This window comes from Chiloscyllium punctatum, chromosome 35, assembly GCF_047496795.1.
Source record: "Chiloscyllium punctatum isolate Juve2018m chromosome 35, sChiPun1.3, whole genome shotgun sequence".
Lineage (NCBI taxonomy): Eukaryota > Metazoa > Chordata > Chondrichthyes > Orectolobiformes > Hemiscylliidae > Chiloscyllium > Chiloscyllium punctatum.
The window spans coordinates 19,450,357-19,469,288 of record NC_092773.1 but is presented as its reverse complement, the minus strand read 5'-3'; the positions used below and the strand labels follow the sequence as shown (position 1 = coordinate 19,469,288).

General features: G+C 43.5%; 1 protein-coding gene across 8 annotated transcripts in view; it reads right to left on the bottom strand.

Moving 5' to 3' along the window:
• The window catches only part of LOC140459731 (histone acetyltransferase KAT6A-like), a 261,877-nt gene that overhangs the window by 6,801 nt on the left and 236,144 nt on the right, over nt 1–18,932 (bottom strand). For all 8 annotated transcript variants that reach the window (XM_072554188.1, XM_072554189.1, XM_072554186.1 and 5 more), the window contains 2 exons: nt 15,716–15,997; nt 8,624–8,915 (listed from right to left, as the gene is read on the bottom strand). In XM_072554188.1, the coding sequence (XP_072410289.1) occupies nt 8,624–8,915; nt 15,716–15,997 (574 nt within the window). The remainder of the gene's footprint in view (nt 1–8,623; nt 8,916–15,715; nt 15,998–18,932) is intronic.

The window sequence follows — 18,932 nt, the reverse complement described above, 5'->3', positions numbered from 1 at the left end:
TCGCATTTCCTTTGCAAGGACTTGAATATTAATGCAGGGATATACTTGTGAGGTTCTAGAAGGCTCTGGTCAGGTCACATTTGGAGTACTACGCACAATATTGGACCCCATATGTCAAGAAAGATGCAATGGTGTGGAGCGTGTTTAGAGGTGGTACACGAGAATGGTGCCAGGAATGGAAAGCTGAACAGGTGAGGAACGCTTGAGGACTCTGGGTCTATACGCCATGTACTTTAGAAGAATGAGGGGGGTTCTAATTAGAGAATACTGAATGACTTGGACAGAGGAGATGTTGGGAAGATGCTCCCATTGGTCGGTGAGACTAGGACTTAAGGGCGAAGTCTGAGAGTGAAGGGAAGACCTTTTCGAACAGATATAAGGAGAAACTCCTTCAGCCAGAGAGTGATGAATCTATGGAACTTATTGCGACAGAAGGTTGGGGAGGCCAAATCATGGAGTACAGTTAAGACAGAGATAGACAGGCTATTGAGTATCAAGGGGATCAAGGGTTACGGGGAGAAAGTGGGAGAATGGGGTTGAGAAACTGATCAGCCATGTATGAAGGTGGAGCAGTCTCACTGGAGCGAATGGCCTCACTTCTGCTCCTATGTCTTATGTCTCAAAACGCTTTTGAGCAACTCAAGTATACATAAAGAGGAGCCATGGGTTGTAATGTAGGAAGCAGCATTTATCATGGAATTATTGTGGGGCGGGGGGGGAGAGAATCGAATTTGTCTTCAACACCATGGATAACTCACCCATTCTTCTCTGAGGTACTGCCAAGGGATCTTTTACATCCAAGTGAAGGGCGTCTCAGTTTGAACATCTCTTCCCAAGGACAGTACACTGGTAGCATCTCTCAGAACTGCCATCAAGTATCAGCCCAGACTTTGAGAGTTTGTCAGGAAGGGGGATTGCACTCAGTAGCAGGAGTGCTTCCCACTCTGTCAGGGGTCAAGGTGAAAACTATGTCCCAGTTTGAAAACCCAAAGTGAATTTCAGAGCACATTTCGGCTGTTGAGATCTGCATATAGTAAGGGTCACTTTGTGGGTGCTAACAAGGAAGAATCACTGAATCAGCTGTAATTGACTTCAATCGGCATCATTGGTACAGCAATTGTCATGACACCAAACACTGACGAATTTCTCTGATATTTCAACTCAAGTATTCCACCTCAAAAAATAAACGGGACTTTCTTTTTCAGTAGTTCGGCAACACCTAACAATTCAACAACTGATTGCTTTGTCTGACTACTTCAAAGAGACCAAGTGTCAACCATTTCAATGACAGTGGTATGAAATGGAAGTCAGGTTAGGTGGAGCATCAGACTCCTTCTCCTAAAAGATATGAGTGAAATACAGAGTTTTGACAATAACCTCTGTGTTGGACTAATTTTTTATCTAATGCAACCACATAATGACCGGATTTACTGAATTCAATTTCACAATCTGCCTTTAGTCTGAGAGACAGTTTGAAGTCCAAGCTCAGTTGCTGTTCTTGCACCATGAACTGCTCTCCCATTTTTAGAGAAATCTTCCTCACAATCGAAGAGTGTGAGGATCATGTATCGAAGCAAAACCGTATTTATAACCTCAGCATCTTGAGACAGTGCCTCAGAGTACTTACATTAAACGACCATCTCCAATGACTGATTGCAATGAATCATTTTACAACCAATGCATTCCACGGAATTCTAATATTAGCTTGGTGGAACATGATCGGACTGCCCGACATGACCTTGCCTTGGTCACAATGATCTAAGACAGACTCTTTATCCCAGTCATGATTCAATTAGATGGACCTTAGCCAAAGTCTGCTATTTCTAACACACAGCTTTATGGCGTGCACAATGTTCTTTTAATGGTGGAATGCCGAAGAAAGGTTGGAGCAGCGGTGTGTAGCAGGAGCAGGGAGGGAGGTAAACAAACAAAGGCCCAATCTATCTTCATTCATTCATTCGCTCAGAGTGAGGACTTCTCATCAATGTGCTGCTGCTCTGACAGCGGCAGTAAATGCTGATTACCCAAGCGTCACAACTTTCTTTGTGCCTGTTAGCAACTTTGACTGGGACCAAACACCTTTGTTGACTTGGATTCATACCTTCTTGCTTTTGAGCACTAACAAGGTGCATTGGGAGCCATGTAGTACTGCTGGGATTGCAACTGACCCTCGAGGCACACTAAGAGGGAGGTTAACCTTTGGAATTCTTTTCCCCGGACTGGGGAGTCAATCAGGTCAGCCACGATCTGATTGAACGGTAGAGCAGGTTGTGTGTTGAATGGCTGCCTCCAGACCCTTTTACTGTTGTTACAATTGTATGAAAGGAAAGAAATATGTTGGGCTTTAGGGAAACTGCCTGGGTAATTGGATAGTTATTCTAAATATCTGACAAAAGCATGATGCAACACGTACACTCTTCCAATACCATTTAATACTGTTATCTTGCTGGCTAGTGTAATGAAGGTGTGGGTGTACTGTACCTTTGAGACTTAAATGCTAGCAGAACTACCTGACACGTGCTCTGAACAAGATATAATGTAACATTTGGTTGAATTCCTGGAGACGACAAAACAGATTAGAATTAGGCCAATCAGTTTAAGTTACACCCCAAAAAATACCAAACGCCAATCAAGTTTTAATTTAGTCTATTGACAACCTTAAAAGCCAATGAAACAATCCGATGCTTTGGGGGTATAAGACTGGGGAAAATTTGACAGTTGGGAGGAGAACTGTCAAGCCACCAGCATCTGCAGACTGCCCGGAGAATAGCTCTCTTAAAGGAACCTTTATCAATCAGTAACCTGTGAAACAGAAAGCCCGAAGACGACGACAGAGGAAAATATAAAGAGAAGATTTGACATCTGGCTGGTTTTGAAAATTTGAATTTTGGTAAATCTTATTCAGAGGTTTTATCGGACTATTGCAGAAGGGAAAGTAAAAGATAGGAGAAAGGAGTTGTAAATATTTGGTAGTTTATTATTCTCTGTTATACTTTAAGAAATAAAGTCGTTAATTTTTACTTTAAATGTTCATGGCCTCTCGCATTTTTCAAATTACTGCACGGGATAAATCTTTTCTGTGTTGCTGGTTTAAATTAAGCAGGGGGGTTTACCCCGTGTTGTAACACCAGGCATGCAAATAACTCTCGAGGACAAGATTTGGCACAGCCAGAATATCCATGTTAATTAAAATAACTTGCTGATATTGAAGGTTAATTTTTTTTCCATTTCAAGACCTCTCATGTGCATTGACAGGATATGGCAGAGAGCTCTGTATCAGTTATCTCAAGGCCAGTTTAGAGGCTCTGAGATCATTCCCCAGTCAAGTGTCACAACACAGGCAATATCAAGTATAAATCATACTGTGTGCAATGGAAATGCAGAATGGTCATGTGGTAAATAGTATGGAAAGGACATAGGAGGCATCATCACTGAATCCCTACACAGTGGAAACAGGCTATTGGCGCAACAAGTGCACACGGACCCGCCAAACACTAACTCGCCCAGACCCATTCCTCTACATCTACCCCTGCCTAATGCCCCTCAACATCTGTGAACATAATGGGCAATTAGCATGGCCAATTCACCTCACCGACACATCTTTGGACTGTGGGAGGAAACCGGAGCACCCAGAGGAAACCCACACAGACAAGGAGAGAATGCACAAACTCCACACAGACAGTTGGCCAAGGTGGGAACTGAACCTGGGACCCTGGCGCAATGAGGCAGCAGTGCTAACCACTGAGCCACCGTGGCACCCATCATGTTTGGTACAGTTCTGTCAATTCTGAAACTTTTCTCCCAATGATGTCTCTCAGGTCTTTGAAGATTTTATGTTCATGGTTGTAAATTTGGCTGCACAATCTATTGGAAGGAAGAGGTCCATGGAACTTTATGTTTTTTGATTTTGATCCTTGATTTCTTGATACTGTCACTGAAGTGCCATCCCGACTGAGGTAATGACACTGACTTGCAAAGGGATGTTTGGAAGAAGCAGGAACAGAAAGTGTGAGGTTTCAAAAGAGTACTGTGTGCAGTTCTGGTCTTCCTGTTATAGGAAGATGTTATTACACAGAGAGGGTTCACAAGAGATTTACCAAGTTGTTGCCAGGTATGGAAAGTTTGAGCTATGAAGAAAGGTTGGATAGGCTGGGACTTTATTTCACTGGAGCCTAGGAGGTTGAGAGGTGACCTTAAAGAGGCTAATAAAATGGTGTGGGGTATAGAAAGGGTTAATGGTAGGTGCCTGTTCCCTGGGATGGGTGAATTTCAAAACTATACTTTTAAGGTGAGAGTAGAGTGATTTAAAAAAGACACGAGGGGCAATTTTTTAAGCAGATGGTGGTTTACATGTGGAATGAACTTCCAGAGGGTGTGTTAGATGTGGGCACAATTACAATGTTTAAAACAGACTGAGCTAAGCACATGAGTAGAAAAGGCTTCCAAGGACATGGGCCAGGAGCGGGCAGGTGGGACTAGTTTAGTTTGGGATTATACTCGGCAGGGACTGGCTGGACAAAGGGGCTGTTTCTATGCTGTATGATTGTGCGTATCAATTCAAGTGGACTTGTAGGTTGTGCCCCTGTGTGGCAGGAGAAAGTGAGGACTGCAGATGCTGGAGATCAGAGTTGAAAATGTGTTGCTGGAAAAGCGCAGCAGGTCAGGCAGCATCCAAGGAGCAGGAGAATCGACGTTTCGGGCATGAGCCCTTCTTCAGGAATGAGGAGAGTGTGGCAAGCAGGCCAAGATAAAAGGCAGGGAGGGGGGACTTGGGGGAGGGGCGTTGGAAATGCGATAGGTGGAAGGAGGTCAAGGTGAGGGTGAGAGGCCAGAGTGGGGGTGGGGGCAAAGAGGTCAGGAAGAAGATTGCAGGTTAGGAAGGTGGTGCTGAGTTCGAGGGTTGGGACTGAGACAAGGTGGGGGGAGGGGAAATGAGGAAACTGGAAAAATCTGAGTTCATCCCTTGTGGTTGGAGGGTTCCTAGGCGGAAGATGAGACACTCTTCCTCCAGCTGTCGTGTTGCTATGGTCTGGCGATGGAGGAGTCCAAGGACCTGCATGTCCTTGGTGGAGTGGGAGGGGGAGTTGAAGTGTTGAGCCATGGGGTGGTTGGCGTTGGTTGGTCTGGGTGTCCCAGAGGTGTTCTCTGAAACGTTCCGCAAGTAGGCGGCTTGTCTCCCCAATATAGAGGAGGCCACATCGGGTGCAGCGGATGCAGTAAATGGCCGAAGAGTTTCTGGCCAGAGGAGATGACCTGGGGTGTGCAGTGAGAGAGGAACTCACTGAAATCCTGCACTGTGTGGCAGACAGGGAGGGAGCACTCCCTCTCTCAAAAAATGCTGACTCATGTTTCAATGGAATTCCAGGGATTCCTCAACAAATTACTGTATTTAACAGGCAAGTCTAGACAATGAGTTCCAACAGCCCATGAAGTATTAAGGCTCCCTTACAGATAAGGATTCATTGGTCTTCAAAGATGTGCAGAGAATCACACCTTTCCCTGTCATTTGTATGGAATGGTAGGCAGTGAACACTCACCAGGCTTCCCGTACACCAACCCAGGAGCCTGAAAGAAAATGCTTCATTGGCTGGGATCAAGTTAGCTCATTACGAACATCCACTGACTTCTGAAGAAGTCACGAGACTCAAAAGGTACTAAGGTTAACTCTGTTTCTCTCTGCACAGATGCTGCCGGATTGTGGTTTTAGGAACTTAATAGAGACTGGAGGAACACAGGCAAGGAAGGTGTCGAAGATGGTTATCCCCATTACTTTCCCATCAGGGAACAAGTCTCATGAGGGAGAATTTGTTTCATTGGTTCTTGTTTCAACCAGTTACCAATGATCTTGGACTTTCAGTTGTTGGCTCTCTCTCTGTGAACTTCATTGAGGGATTCTGGAGCACTGTGGTTGCATTACTGGACTGATAATGCCAACTGGAGACCTGAGTCTCAGGATCTGGAGACAGAAGCTCAAATTTCACTCCAACTGCTGTGCAGTGCAATTCAAATTTAATTAAATGCATTTGTAAAGGCAAGATATTATTGGTAATGTGACCATGAAACGACAGGATTGTCAAAAAGCCCATGTGGCTCAATCACATTCTCTGTGATCTTTACCCTCCCACTCCAAGTTATTCTGCAGCCTCGACGAGATATCCCAATCCCAAGCACCAGGCAGGTCGTACAACCTTCGTAACCCTCGATCCTGGTCACAGAGAATAGTGCCTATGCCTCTAACTATACTATCCCCAATTTCAACAACATTTATCTCCTCTCACACCACTTCCCCCACCCAACTTGAATGGCTCCCTGCACCACAGTTTGTGGCTATGATGCCAACTAAGGTTCCTCCTTAAAATGTTTGTGTGAGGCACTGAACACAATGACTTCCAGAAGTTTATTGACTGCACTACCCTCAACAGCCTGCTCCAGACCTCGACGCAGACTTGAACCAAGGTAGCAAGACATCATTTGTCTTCTATAAATCCATACTGGCTTTCCTTCATTAACCCAGCACTTCCCAAATTCAAATTGTGTGTGTCACTGTTTACAATAACTTCCTAATCACCGTCACCAACATTTGACGAAACGGCTTGCTGTTCCTATCCCACCCCCACCCCCCTTCTGTTTCTCGAGTATTCAGTCCTCTGGCAACACTCCTTTATCCAATGACAACTCAACGATTATAACCAACATCTTTATTCTCACCTGAGCTTCTTTCAAAATCTCCTGATGTACTGCATGTACTTAACAGACTTTTCGTGTTGCTAATCTTTTTAAGATATTGCCTTTATCTGTTGTTACCCAATCTGTAACATGGCTCTCCTCTTCAGTGCCACCTTCAAACCATCTGCTTTCTTTTTGAACACTGCTGAAAATGACACATTTCATGCTTTGCCCATGTCCTCTGCATCTACACAAAAGACCTTCCATTGGATCCTCACCGTGTCTGACTTATTCCTGAGCTAACTGCTGACTCTTTGTGGAAGTGAATTGATCGGATGCTTCATGTTTAATTTAGCGCTGCTTGCTAATCTTTCTTTCCAGATATTAGATGAGATTCCCTACAGTGTGGAAGCAGGTCCTTCGACCCAACAAGTCCACACTGACTCTCTGAAGAGTAACCCACCCAGACCCACTTCCCTCTGACCAATGCACCTAACATTATGAGCAATTTAGCATGGCCACTTCACCCTAACCTGCACGTCTTTGGACTATGGGAAGAAACCGGAGCAACCGGAGCAAACCCACGCAGACATGGGGAGAATGCGCCAACTCCACACAGACAGTCGGCCAAGGCTGGAATTGAACCTGGGATGCTGGTACTGTGAGGCAGCAGTGCTAACCACTGAGCCACCTTGCTTTTACAAATCCATCCTTCTACGAACATACGAGAGCAATTGAACATAAAAGGTTGTTATGCTTCAGTAATGCAGACAATTGGTGAAATTGTATCTCAAATATGATGTACTTTCTGGTTTATTTTTTTTAAAAGGAGGGAGTTTATGCACTGGAGGTGTTTCGGAGGTTTATGAGATTGATAGATGAAATGAGTGGATCAGCTTTTCGGCTGAGTTTGTTTCCTTTGGTGTTTACAAGAGTGAAAGATGACCTGATTGAAGTGTGAAATATCTTGACAAGGTAGACATGGGAAAGAGGTTTCCTCTTGGTGAGTCCAGAACTCAAGAGGCTCCATTTTAAAATTAGGGGTCAGCCATTTAGATCAGATCTGTGTATTCATTTTTTCTGGAGAGTTTGCAGCTTTGGCACTCTCTACCTCAGAAGGTGGAGGACGACACAAAGCCACTGAATATCTTGAAGATTAAGTTGAATGGATTCTGGACAGGCAAGGGAATCAAATTTTATCAGGGATAACTGGGAATGTGAAATCTCACAAATATCAGCCACGACCCTGCTGAATGCTGAAGCACATGCAGCTTACTTTGGCTCAGTTTTCATACCTTTTATGTTTCTGATAACCAACTTATTGATCTGAATCTTGTTTCAGTTAGTTGTCAGACATCTCCTATCACTATTAAATGTTAAATTTCATTTCATTTGTCATGACAGCCTCTTCGACTTTGGAGACTCTGCCTCTTCCCTTTCAGACAGTTATTCCAGCCTGTATTGAGCTAACTCTTGCTTGACAGCTTTCCATTCGTCTGTTACTACATCATTCTTCAACTGCTTTTCCAACCCACCAAATGCTACGTTGCTACTCGAGTCACTGAAATGAACTCTTCCTCAAGGAAGTACTTTTATCTGAACTGTTTTTGGCACTGTCTCTGAACTGCCAGAGAGTGGTGGGCCTGTGGAATTCATTGCCGCAGAGTGCAGTGGAGGCCGGGACGCTAAATGTCTTCAAGGTAGAAATTGATATATTCTTAATGTCACAAGGAATTAAGGGCTACAGGGAGAATGCGGGTAAGTGGAGTTGAAGTGCCCATCAGCCATGATTGAATGGCGGAGTGGACTCGATGGGCCGAATGGCGGAGTGGACTCGATGGGCCAAATGGCCTTACTTCCACTCCTATGTCTTATGGTCTTATGTTTCATGGGGTTTTTTCCCGTAATTTCTGCCAACCAAGTGACACTGAAATTATTGAGTTAAATCATCAAATACCTTGAACAGCACCATTTTCATCTGGAGCCTCTCTCTGGGAGGAAGAGCATTTTCGGACAGCACCGCCAGCTGACAGACTTCTGAACATGCGTCCACTTCGATGCTCCTTCTCAGTTCTCTCAGCCTCCTCTAATTCCAAAGTTGGTTCGAGGTGTGGCATGGGTCGCTCGGTGTCCGAATCATCGAACGGTTCATCCAGCACCTCAGTTGTTTCTGAGATGGTCTCCGTCACTACACTGCTGTTGTGCTGTTTGCGTTTTCGTCCACGTTTTTTCCGATGAATCACCACTCTCTGGGGGAAAAGAGACAGCAATTGGGTTTAAACATTTTTGTCTCCAGCAAATTTCAAGCTGAGGACGCATCCTGTTATCTGCTCCTCTCAGGCAAAATACTTCCCTACCACACCTTTAGTGAGACAGGTGAGCATTCTCAGCCTCCCACAGGTTACCAACCTTCTGTCTTGTTGCTGGTTGAATGAAATGATCAAATTCTCAGAGTATGAACTACCCATCTTCTGACAGTAAAATACAAACTTCAGTCAAACACCATTGAATATTATCTGGAAAATACAATTCATACTCCATACAAATTTGCTTCCAGACTGTCTGCAGTCAGCAAAGTATAATGTAAAAGAGGTTGTCTGCAACATTGTGAAGCTGGGCAAAATGGAGCACTACTTTTGCCAGAGACTTTATCAAATTGAGGGAAACACTGCCACCTAGTGCAACTGACAATTCAGCTCAAATATTTGTAGAAGAATTTGATGCATTGCTGTTCTGGCTATCCTTTTTTCTGTGTGTATATGTACACACACAAACACATACACAACTGGATTAAGCCATGACCTTCAGATTTACTGCATCTCAAAGTCTATTTCTGAAATAACAGAGAGGTGTTGTGATGAAAGGTCACCAACCTAAAAGGTGTCAAGTGTCTCTCTTTCCAGAGATGCTGGCTGACCTGCTCACCATTTTATATTCCTCAGTCAGATTCCCAGCATCCATTGTGTCTCGTTCTGACTTTCCCTGCCAGCCATCAAGTATGAGCCATCTCAGTCAGTAGGAAAAGGACAAGGATACCAAGATACACATAAGATTGAGTACATATACACTGGCAGTGTCAATAGCGAGGGAGAGATGAACAAGTGCAAGGGACTCACTTTAAGATAAGCAAAGAGATCAGGCTTGGCTTTGCTCTTGTATTGATGATCCTGATTGCTGGCTTACAACTTTCTCCAGTGTGTTCGTTCTATTCTACTGAATAAGCCTTGAGGGAGAGCACTCATGACACATGTATTTGGAAGTACACTGAAAGGCCTGAATAAACATGCCTCTTCAAACATCTTTGGCTTTGCAAAAACACTCCAATTCATTTTGCAAGGTGAAACACAGTAAGAACATTTTAAAAACATGCTGCCAACAGTGATACGAAACAACGTTATTCAGGAGATCACCAGGATCAGCCTTTAGTTGTTGATCCTGCGGCATTCGTGTTTTGTCAAATGTTTGCTGCAATTCACGCGTACAGACAGTGATCTGATTTCATTGCTACCGAGGACAAACGTCAACGTAATTGCTAAGTGTCCACGAGCTCTCCACGTAACTCGCTTGGCCGAGAAGTGCCAAGGACAAGAAAGGCCATTAAAAGCATTAGACTTCAGGCCTCTCGCAGCTCTTTTGAGAGCACCCTGTTAACACAGAAGCATCGGTCATATTTCTAACTTTTACATTTTGGGCACTGTCAAACAAACATTGCTTTCTTTCAAGTGTTTCTTCTGGAAATCTCTTTTTTTTCCAAGTTTTCTCACTGTAACATTATGCCCTTGGACTGTGACATGTTCCACAATTTCATCCCAGCCTATTATGCTGCTCACAGCCCTTCACTAAGCAGCTGAGAAGGAATTAAAAGATGCATTGGAAAAGTGAAGTGCTTGCTTGTACGCATCTTTATCCAACACAGGGAAATATGCCACGTTGGCACAGCTTTACCAGGCTATGATCAAGATTAGATTAGATTCCCTACAGTGTGGAAACAGGCCCTTCGGCCCAACAAATCCACACAGTCTCTCCGAAGAGCTATCCACCCAGACCCATTCCCCTACATTTACCCCAGACTAATCCACCTAACACTACGGGCAATTTCGCATGGCCGATTCACCTAACCTGCACATCTCTGGACTGTGGGAGGAATCCACAGCACCCGGAGGAAACCTACCCAGACACGGACAGAATGCGCAAACTGCACACAGACAGTTGGCCGAGGCGGGAACTGAACCCGAGTCCCTGGTACTGTGAGGCAGCAGTGCTAACCACTGAGCCGCCCACAAGTAGTTCATCCAGCTCCTGTTACCCACAGTCGAAGTTACAAGAGCGCATGGAGACTCATGCTGAGTTACTGTGAAGCACAGCATCCCAAAGGCTGGCACAGTCCTGGAAAACACATGGTTTTTGGTTTGGATTTGAGTTCTTATTGTCACATGCACTGAGATACAATGAAACATTTGCTTTTGCATGCAGAATCCACCTCCCAGGCCCACTGTCAAGGAAAGGGCATCAGCAATCTCAAAGATCCATCCCACCCTGGCAATGTTTTTCTACACCCTCTACCATCGGGGAGAAGGTACAGAAGCCTGAACACACACACCAGCCGGTTTCGAAACAGTTTCTACCCGACTGTTGTTAGAATACTGAATGGACTCACAAACTCTTAACATTCGCCTGTCCCTGTGTTTTTGTTTTTGCTGCTGTTTACCTATTATTTACTAACCTGTGCCACTTAACTCTGATTGGCCTGTATTGCTCGCTAGACAAAGCTTTTTTTTCCACTGTGCCTCGGTACATGTGACAATAAATTAAATTCAATTCATTACAAAGATGTGCTAGGTAATACAACAGAGTGAAGAATACAGTATTACGGCTGCAGAGATGGTGCACAAGGAGCGAGATCAACATTACATGTACAATTTGACAGGTCCTTTCAGAAGTTGAACAACAGTTGGGAAACAGCTCTTCTTGAATGTCTTGGTAGTCTGTTGGTCAGAGGGAAATGGAAAAACAAAGAGAGAAAGGAGACAAGTATTTTCCCTGGGATGGGGGAAGTGCTGGAGAATTTTGCATTCAACATACACACACGTTGAAACATTCTCCTTCTTGAATGTATCGAATTTTCGTCTTTTAATCATTAAAGCAATCTAAGTCTGTTACACACCAAAGCCCACACATAGCCAGAAAATTACCAACACGAAAACCAAGATGTCAGTTTTCAAAACTGTGCCTCAACTTACACTCGACAAATCATAAAAGATCTGACTGGACAAAAAAAAGAACAAATGTAGAGATTTAAAATGAAAGGATTTTCTCACTTTTACCTGTTCTCTCTTTTTACAGTCATGCTCCTAACTTTTCCATTTTGGGCACTTTTAAGAACAAAACATTTTCTGTCAAGGTTTCACTTTTTCCTCCTCCTAACCAAAGGTGATGCACAAGAAAGCCATTTGAAACTTGATGTGAAAGGACACAGCACTTTATTCATTTCCTTCTGTGTACTCTGTACTTGAATTCATGCTTGAAATGGCACTGTTAAATAAACTCTTTTTCCTCAATATCCTCGTTAAGAAATTGGCCGAAGGGGTTCTCCAACCACCCGAACACACACAAAAGCCGCCGCACTTGCGACCCTGTTCGAAAGGGCTACAACATACTGCAGCACGCCCCTCTGGCCTACTAAGGGACAAAGAAGAACACCCCTACAGCATATTCGCCAAGAACAGATATCCCCGCAACTTCATCCACACATGCCCAACAGACAAACACCATGATGACGACATGCCCTGACCGAACACACTAGCCACGCTACCTTACACAAAAACAAAGGTCTCTGAATTGACAGCTGGACTTCTCCAACCACTCGAATTCATGACAACCCATACACCGACAACCACGTTCAGGCAACGACTCAATAGGCCAAAAGACCCTTTCCCCATCATGTGCAAGACGAAAGTAATTTACAAGATTCCATGCAAAAACTGCACGAAACACCATGTCGGATGGACGAGCAGAAAACTCGCAATCCGCATCCATGAACACCAACTAGCCACAAAATGCCGAGACCAGCTGTCCCTGTTAGCCATACACGTAGAGAACAAGGATCACACGTTCAACTGGACAAGTAAATGTAGGAAAGCCAGGGAATTTCTCGAAGCATGGCACTCAGCCACAGACTTCTTCAACAAGCACATTGACCTAGACTCAATATACCGGACAAAACAATGAATAACCGGAAGCAGCAGAAATGGAACCAAATAAATTCCAGATGACACAGTACAGCAGTGCTTCACAGGAGGCTCCAAAGCAGTGAAGATGTCACCGAGATAGGGGATGAAACATCTGCAAATTGACTTCCCACCTTGGAGAACATATCTATAACTATGTGTTTTCTACTCCTGACAATCTCAAACGAACTTGCACAGCAGACATGTCAGGACTCCTACACTTCTCCATGCTTAAGATTGGTTGTGTCAGAAAACTCAAATCGGGCCTCAGCCATTTTACAAACATGCTGCTGAAATCAAATGCGCACAAGTCAGCCTGTGGGCGAATGTCGACCCAGATCAAATCACTTCTTACTGCAAATGGCACTAAGCCATGAATGATCTTGAGCCTTTTGATTTGAAAAAGTGCTCATTCTTCCTCAGGTGACTCTGGAAGATAAAGTATTTCAGATGTTTGAGTGACAGGTGAAGCCAGCTATTTGAGATTACTGCTCTCCAGGAACAACATGAATGGTGCTCACCACCAACAGGATAGTGCCATCAAGCCAAAAAACTTTTTGGTCTCACACACAAATGGATAGATGCGATCGCTGAATTTCAGGACTTACATGACGCCAAGTATGTCGGCCCTATGTCCCAAATGCTGGCAGAACAGCATACCCCAACAATCGTTTCCAGTAAACAGGGGACTGGACATTTGCTGGATAATCCTGAGCATGCAAAGAATTACGCCAACAACTGATATGGAACAGTGATGTTGTGTCAGTGGTGTGGCACACTTCTGTGCAACGGAACCTTCGCATATGAATACAAGAGGCCTGCTGTTTGTAGACGGGGAAGAACACACACCTTCCCTGCAAATTGGTGACAGCCACTGACTAACTCATTTCTCAGAGCAATGCCTTGACCTATCAGAGTCAACCCAGCTGATTTAAAACAGAAACAAAATCTGACCATTAACTACAAATAAGCTGATGCACCATCCACGGCGAACCCTCTCCCAGAGTGCATCTGCCATCAATCAGTATTCTCCCCTTGGAGTATAAACGCTGGTGCTCCCTTTCATCGTCTTGAGAACTGTTTCCCAGAGTGCGGGTTGAGAAGTTTCAACAATATATCGAGAACACAGAGTACTGTTTGGGGCACCTTGCAAAACAAATGTGAAATCCTGGAAACACAAAGTGGAGAAGACAAATCAACACAGAAATCCTGAACCACAGCAATGGATGCTTCGGGGGTTTATCTCATCTTCTCTCCAAAAGATGCAATTGGTTGCATCAAACTCTTCATTTCAAAAAAGCATTCCACACTCTAACAACCTGCTGTGTAAATAATTTTCTCCTAACTTTGCACAGAGGGATAATTAAAACCTGATGATCCATCATCATTGGATTCCACAATCAGAGAATGTATTTTACCCTGACAATTAATTCTTCCTTGCAGTCACTAATGAATGAAATAAATCACAGCACGTCAACCAGGGCTTTGGTTTCAGTGCTACAACATGCTTTGTGCTCCTGGCTACAAAGGCCCCAAAAGACACACTTATGGATGAGGCCAGAACCCCCTCAAACACTTCAACAAGGTAGACCAGACCCTAATGTTTCCTTATTTTCGAGGCTGATGTCAAGTGGATATTCCAGGAGGGATGCAGCTGGTCAAACCACGCGGCTTTCAGCAAAACAGAATTTATCTCTCCACTACGGTTGAAACACAAACAAGAAAACAGAATTTGGCGTAACTATTTGGAAACCCAACCGACTCGAAATCACAACTCAACGAAGGAGCTGTCCCAATACCCGGAACATCCTAAAAACACCACCCCTTGGCAAATGGCAAAGTCAAACTCAGGTTCTTACAGGCAGGAGAGACTGCAGAGAGAAAAGTGTCACAAAACTGATTCTTTTTACAAGGCTACGAGGCCTCTCAGTTTTCTTTCCCCCAGTGAGGGGATAAGTGGCCAGGCTACAAATATGCTAGGTTTGAAAGTTTTATTGGGGCTCTTTGTTTACCCCGAACAGACAGTGCTTCAGGCCAAAAGCTTTCATGTCTTTACAAAAAATGGTACAAACAAAGGGGAGTGGTCAGCCAGCTGCATATCTATCCTTTGTTTAGATTAGACTTTCAAAAAAAAATTTAGTTCATAATTTTAGTCAGTCCCCCGCAGCAGGGAATGTGTGACACAGGCTGCTGACCTCTCTCGAACTTCAAGCCTGTACACTCCAGTTTGTTCCCTTTTTACTCTTTGTGCTCAGGGATGTGTTGATTGGGACTGTTGCAAGTAATTTCGGAACAGCATCATTAAGGCAGGTTTGGAATAGGATAAGCTACCTGGTATCCTGTTTTCTGTTCCTTAGATTTCATTCATAATCCTGTAAATAAATTTTGTTTACTTAAAACTTGGCAGTTGAACCAGCTTATTTACTCAGGGGATATTCACTACACATGAAGCTAAAACAAATAGCAAAGTTACAGTCTGGGCTTCCTGCTTATAAATGTTTTGAGGGGGATGGCCTAGTCCACAACAGGGGTCAAGCAAGAAACAGTTGTCGGAACATGGGACCTTTTTTCACAGGAACAGCTTCTCTGTTAACAGGAGTTTCTGACTGCCTGCTAAAACAAATCAAAGTACAAAAAAACCTGAAATGGGAGAAGTGGCCATTCTCCTGCCATTGTTTTAAGTAGCTACTTCCAGACATATCGGCACCTCTGCCTTTACGACCCCTCTTGAAAAAAAAACAAGGACAAAATAACCTTGTTAAATGTCACACACACATACACATGAGATGAAACAAAGTGAAAAACGACTGTTGCTGTCTCACCTTCCTTTTCATGCCACGCAGTGCTGGTTTTGTAAGCACAGGTGGGGAGTTTGGCCTCGTGTCATCACCTTCTTCATCCTCATAGTCCTCCTCCTCCTCTTCTTCATCACTACTCTCACTGAAATGCTTCCTTTTGTTCTCACCATTAGGCAAAAGACCTTCGATGGAACTATCCTGCTGGGCTTTGCAGGTTGTTGCACACGCTACCATTTGCCTGCCGTTCTGAAATGGCACGTAACCATTGGGTTCCTTCTTGTCCCATGCCTCAGTCGTGGTTTCAGTCTGTTTTAAATAAACACCATTCAATAAATTAATGGCACACCACCTTTTAGGTCCAGGATTGCTCTTACAAAGTTGATACGTCAGCCTAAATTCAACGCCTACCTTTTTACAATTTTCAGGCAGGAATACAGAGAAGCTAAACACCAGAAGGAATATACCTGCTGCACAAGTGTCAAATACCCAGAGGAACTGTTATTTGTGTAATCAGCTGAGAGAGGTTCCTAAGTGTGCCAGAAATGATAAATCTGTGTACTTCCTCTGCGACTGTGGCCAGGACAGGTCCTAATCTGTTGCTCTCACCATGTGGACAATTTTGTGAGTTGACACTGAAGATTAGTCTGTTTTTGTTTTTAAATACCAGCTATTTGAAACCCAAGATATGTGAGAAATGAATTAACAACTCACATTAGAGCTGTGATTTGGAGATGCCGGTGTTGGACTGGGGTGTACAAAGTTAAAAATCACACAGCACCAGGTTATAGTCCAACAGGTTTAATTGGAAGCACACTAGCTTTCGGACCTTTCCTTCACCTGATGAAGGAGTGGCGCTTCGAAACCTAGTGTGCTTCCAATTAAACTTGTTGGACTATAACCTGGGGTTGCGAGAGTTTCACATTAGAGCAACAGTAACATTTTCCATTGCAGTAAGTCAGAGACAGAGAAATATTTGTGACATTAATATCAATGCTGTCACCATTTTCTTGAAACATGCAAGAGGAACCCCACCTTCAAACCAAAATGAAGAGTTAGCTGATGATTACCAATCCTACAAATGCTAGACTGCCAGCATGCTGTCCGACAGTGGTCAACAGGACGAGATGTTCCAGGTCTGGGACTTTTCCACGCATCCTTTTGCTCCAACATTTTTCTGCATGCAATTACAAGTATAAGCTGATAACGGTGCTACGAGAGTAATGAGGCATTTCTGACCCAGGTGAGCACCAGGATAAAAGAGTGCTCTTGCTTTAATTAGTGATGCTTAAGGATTGAGGAAGAAACACAGCAAAGCCATGGAGTCGTCTGAATGAAAAGTAAATGAGAAACTGAAAGGGGAATTAAGTGAGGGAGAGAAAATCAGCATTAAGGGACAGTGAGGGGAAAAAGGCTGACATTTAACATTCTTTTCAACAATTTATCATGTACAGGGACAAGATTTGAACAGATTAAATTATTCCCTCTCTGGACCAGAAGTTGATTAATTTCCATGGCAGTACAATTAAAAAGACATTTACATGATTACTCTCTAGCCACAATTTTGTGGTGAATCTCATGGACAATTAATGAAATCCAGCAAATTCTTCCAAATTGTGGAAAGACTAGGATCAGGATTTTAGCTCTGTGAAGCAAACAGCCAAGTGAACAGACCAGTACGTTCTGGAGACCCATAACTCAAGCAAGTATCTCTGAATGCCTGAATTTAATGGCTGATTTGCACATGAATAGCAGCATGTGTTGTTAACTCTGGCCCTTTGTGATTGAAGCATGCCACCTTTATAAAAGGATAAATTAGGTCTAAATGGGACCTTAAATTACAATTCAGCAGGTTGATCCTTGGAATCAATAGACTTGCCCATTAGAATTAGAAGCAAGGCAGTTAACAGTGAATCTAATTTTAAATAGCCTCACTCAGAGAATGGAGTTTCTAATGACCAAAGATGCGTATTAATTCAGATGGTCAAAATGGAGGTAGATGCTCACTAAGTGTATAAGAGGATATGGAGAAAGGCAGGAATTTGGGATTCAAAAATATTGTCCAACTTGACAAGTCAGGAACAAGAGTAGGAATGTTCAAAATCCCTGTTTAAAGGTTGCACAGTAAATCTGGTTTCAAGACGAAGCTCACTTCTTTTTCAGAAAGGTTTCTCGAGGTAACTTTGTACAAGTTAGGTCCAGTTTGATCTCCAAGTCGTACCACCGCATGACAGTTTATCCAAGTGTCACAGTCAAAAAGGAAGCTGTTAAAACTTGACTTACAAAGTTCACTGGAGGAGAAAATGTTTAAACTGTCAAGTGTGATCGTCGTGGTGAGTTTTGAATTTCCAATTAACTCACCATCCTGAGCTAACTTTCATAAACCAAATCAAAAGCTGTTGGTAAAGTTCGGCAGATCTTACAACATCTGTGGAGAAAAATCAGCGGTAACTTTGCAGGTCCAGTGACCCTTCCTCAGAACCGCTGAGTTTTGAGCTCTGACCAAGGGTCACTGAATCTGAAACGTTAACTCTGATTTCTCCACACAGATGCTGCCAGATCTGCTGAGCTTTTCCAGCGTTTTCTGCTTTTGTTTCTGATTTCCAGCATCACCAATTGTTTCGGTTTTTATTTTGTTAAGTTTCATGATAAGTCAAGAGTCTTCCCCCATCTCTCCACTGCAAAACTCAATACATCTGACACACACATATGCTGAAATTTAAAACTGAATTGGAAAAGTACATGTCGCACTGGTAGTGACCGTATCTCTGGATCAGAAGGCCCATGTTCAAGTTCCACCTCCGCCAGACGTATGCCATAATGTGCCTGAACAGGTCGATTATAATTATCGCCAAGTAATTTATAGTTTTGAGGTAACACTTCTTGAAACTGAGTGCAGAACCATGTGAGAAGAGCACATTGTTCCTGGATTTCAAAACGAAGCAAACCCCTTAGTTTATGACATTGGTGGTTTTGCTTTCTCATGCTTGGTACAGGAAGTCCGAAGGTCAAACTCATTAAAAAACAATGACTCACCATCATGATTTATTTATGATCTAAAAGCAGAAAACGTGGAAACATTAACCAGGTCTGGCAACATTTGTGGACAGGCAGGCTTTTCGATTTCAAGGTTAACTGTTTGCTCTCCACAGATGCTGCCAGATTTGACAAGCTCTTCCTGCTTTTATTGCTCATTTTCAACGCTGACTCAATGCTGCCTTTGGAGCATGACTTATTGGGTTGG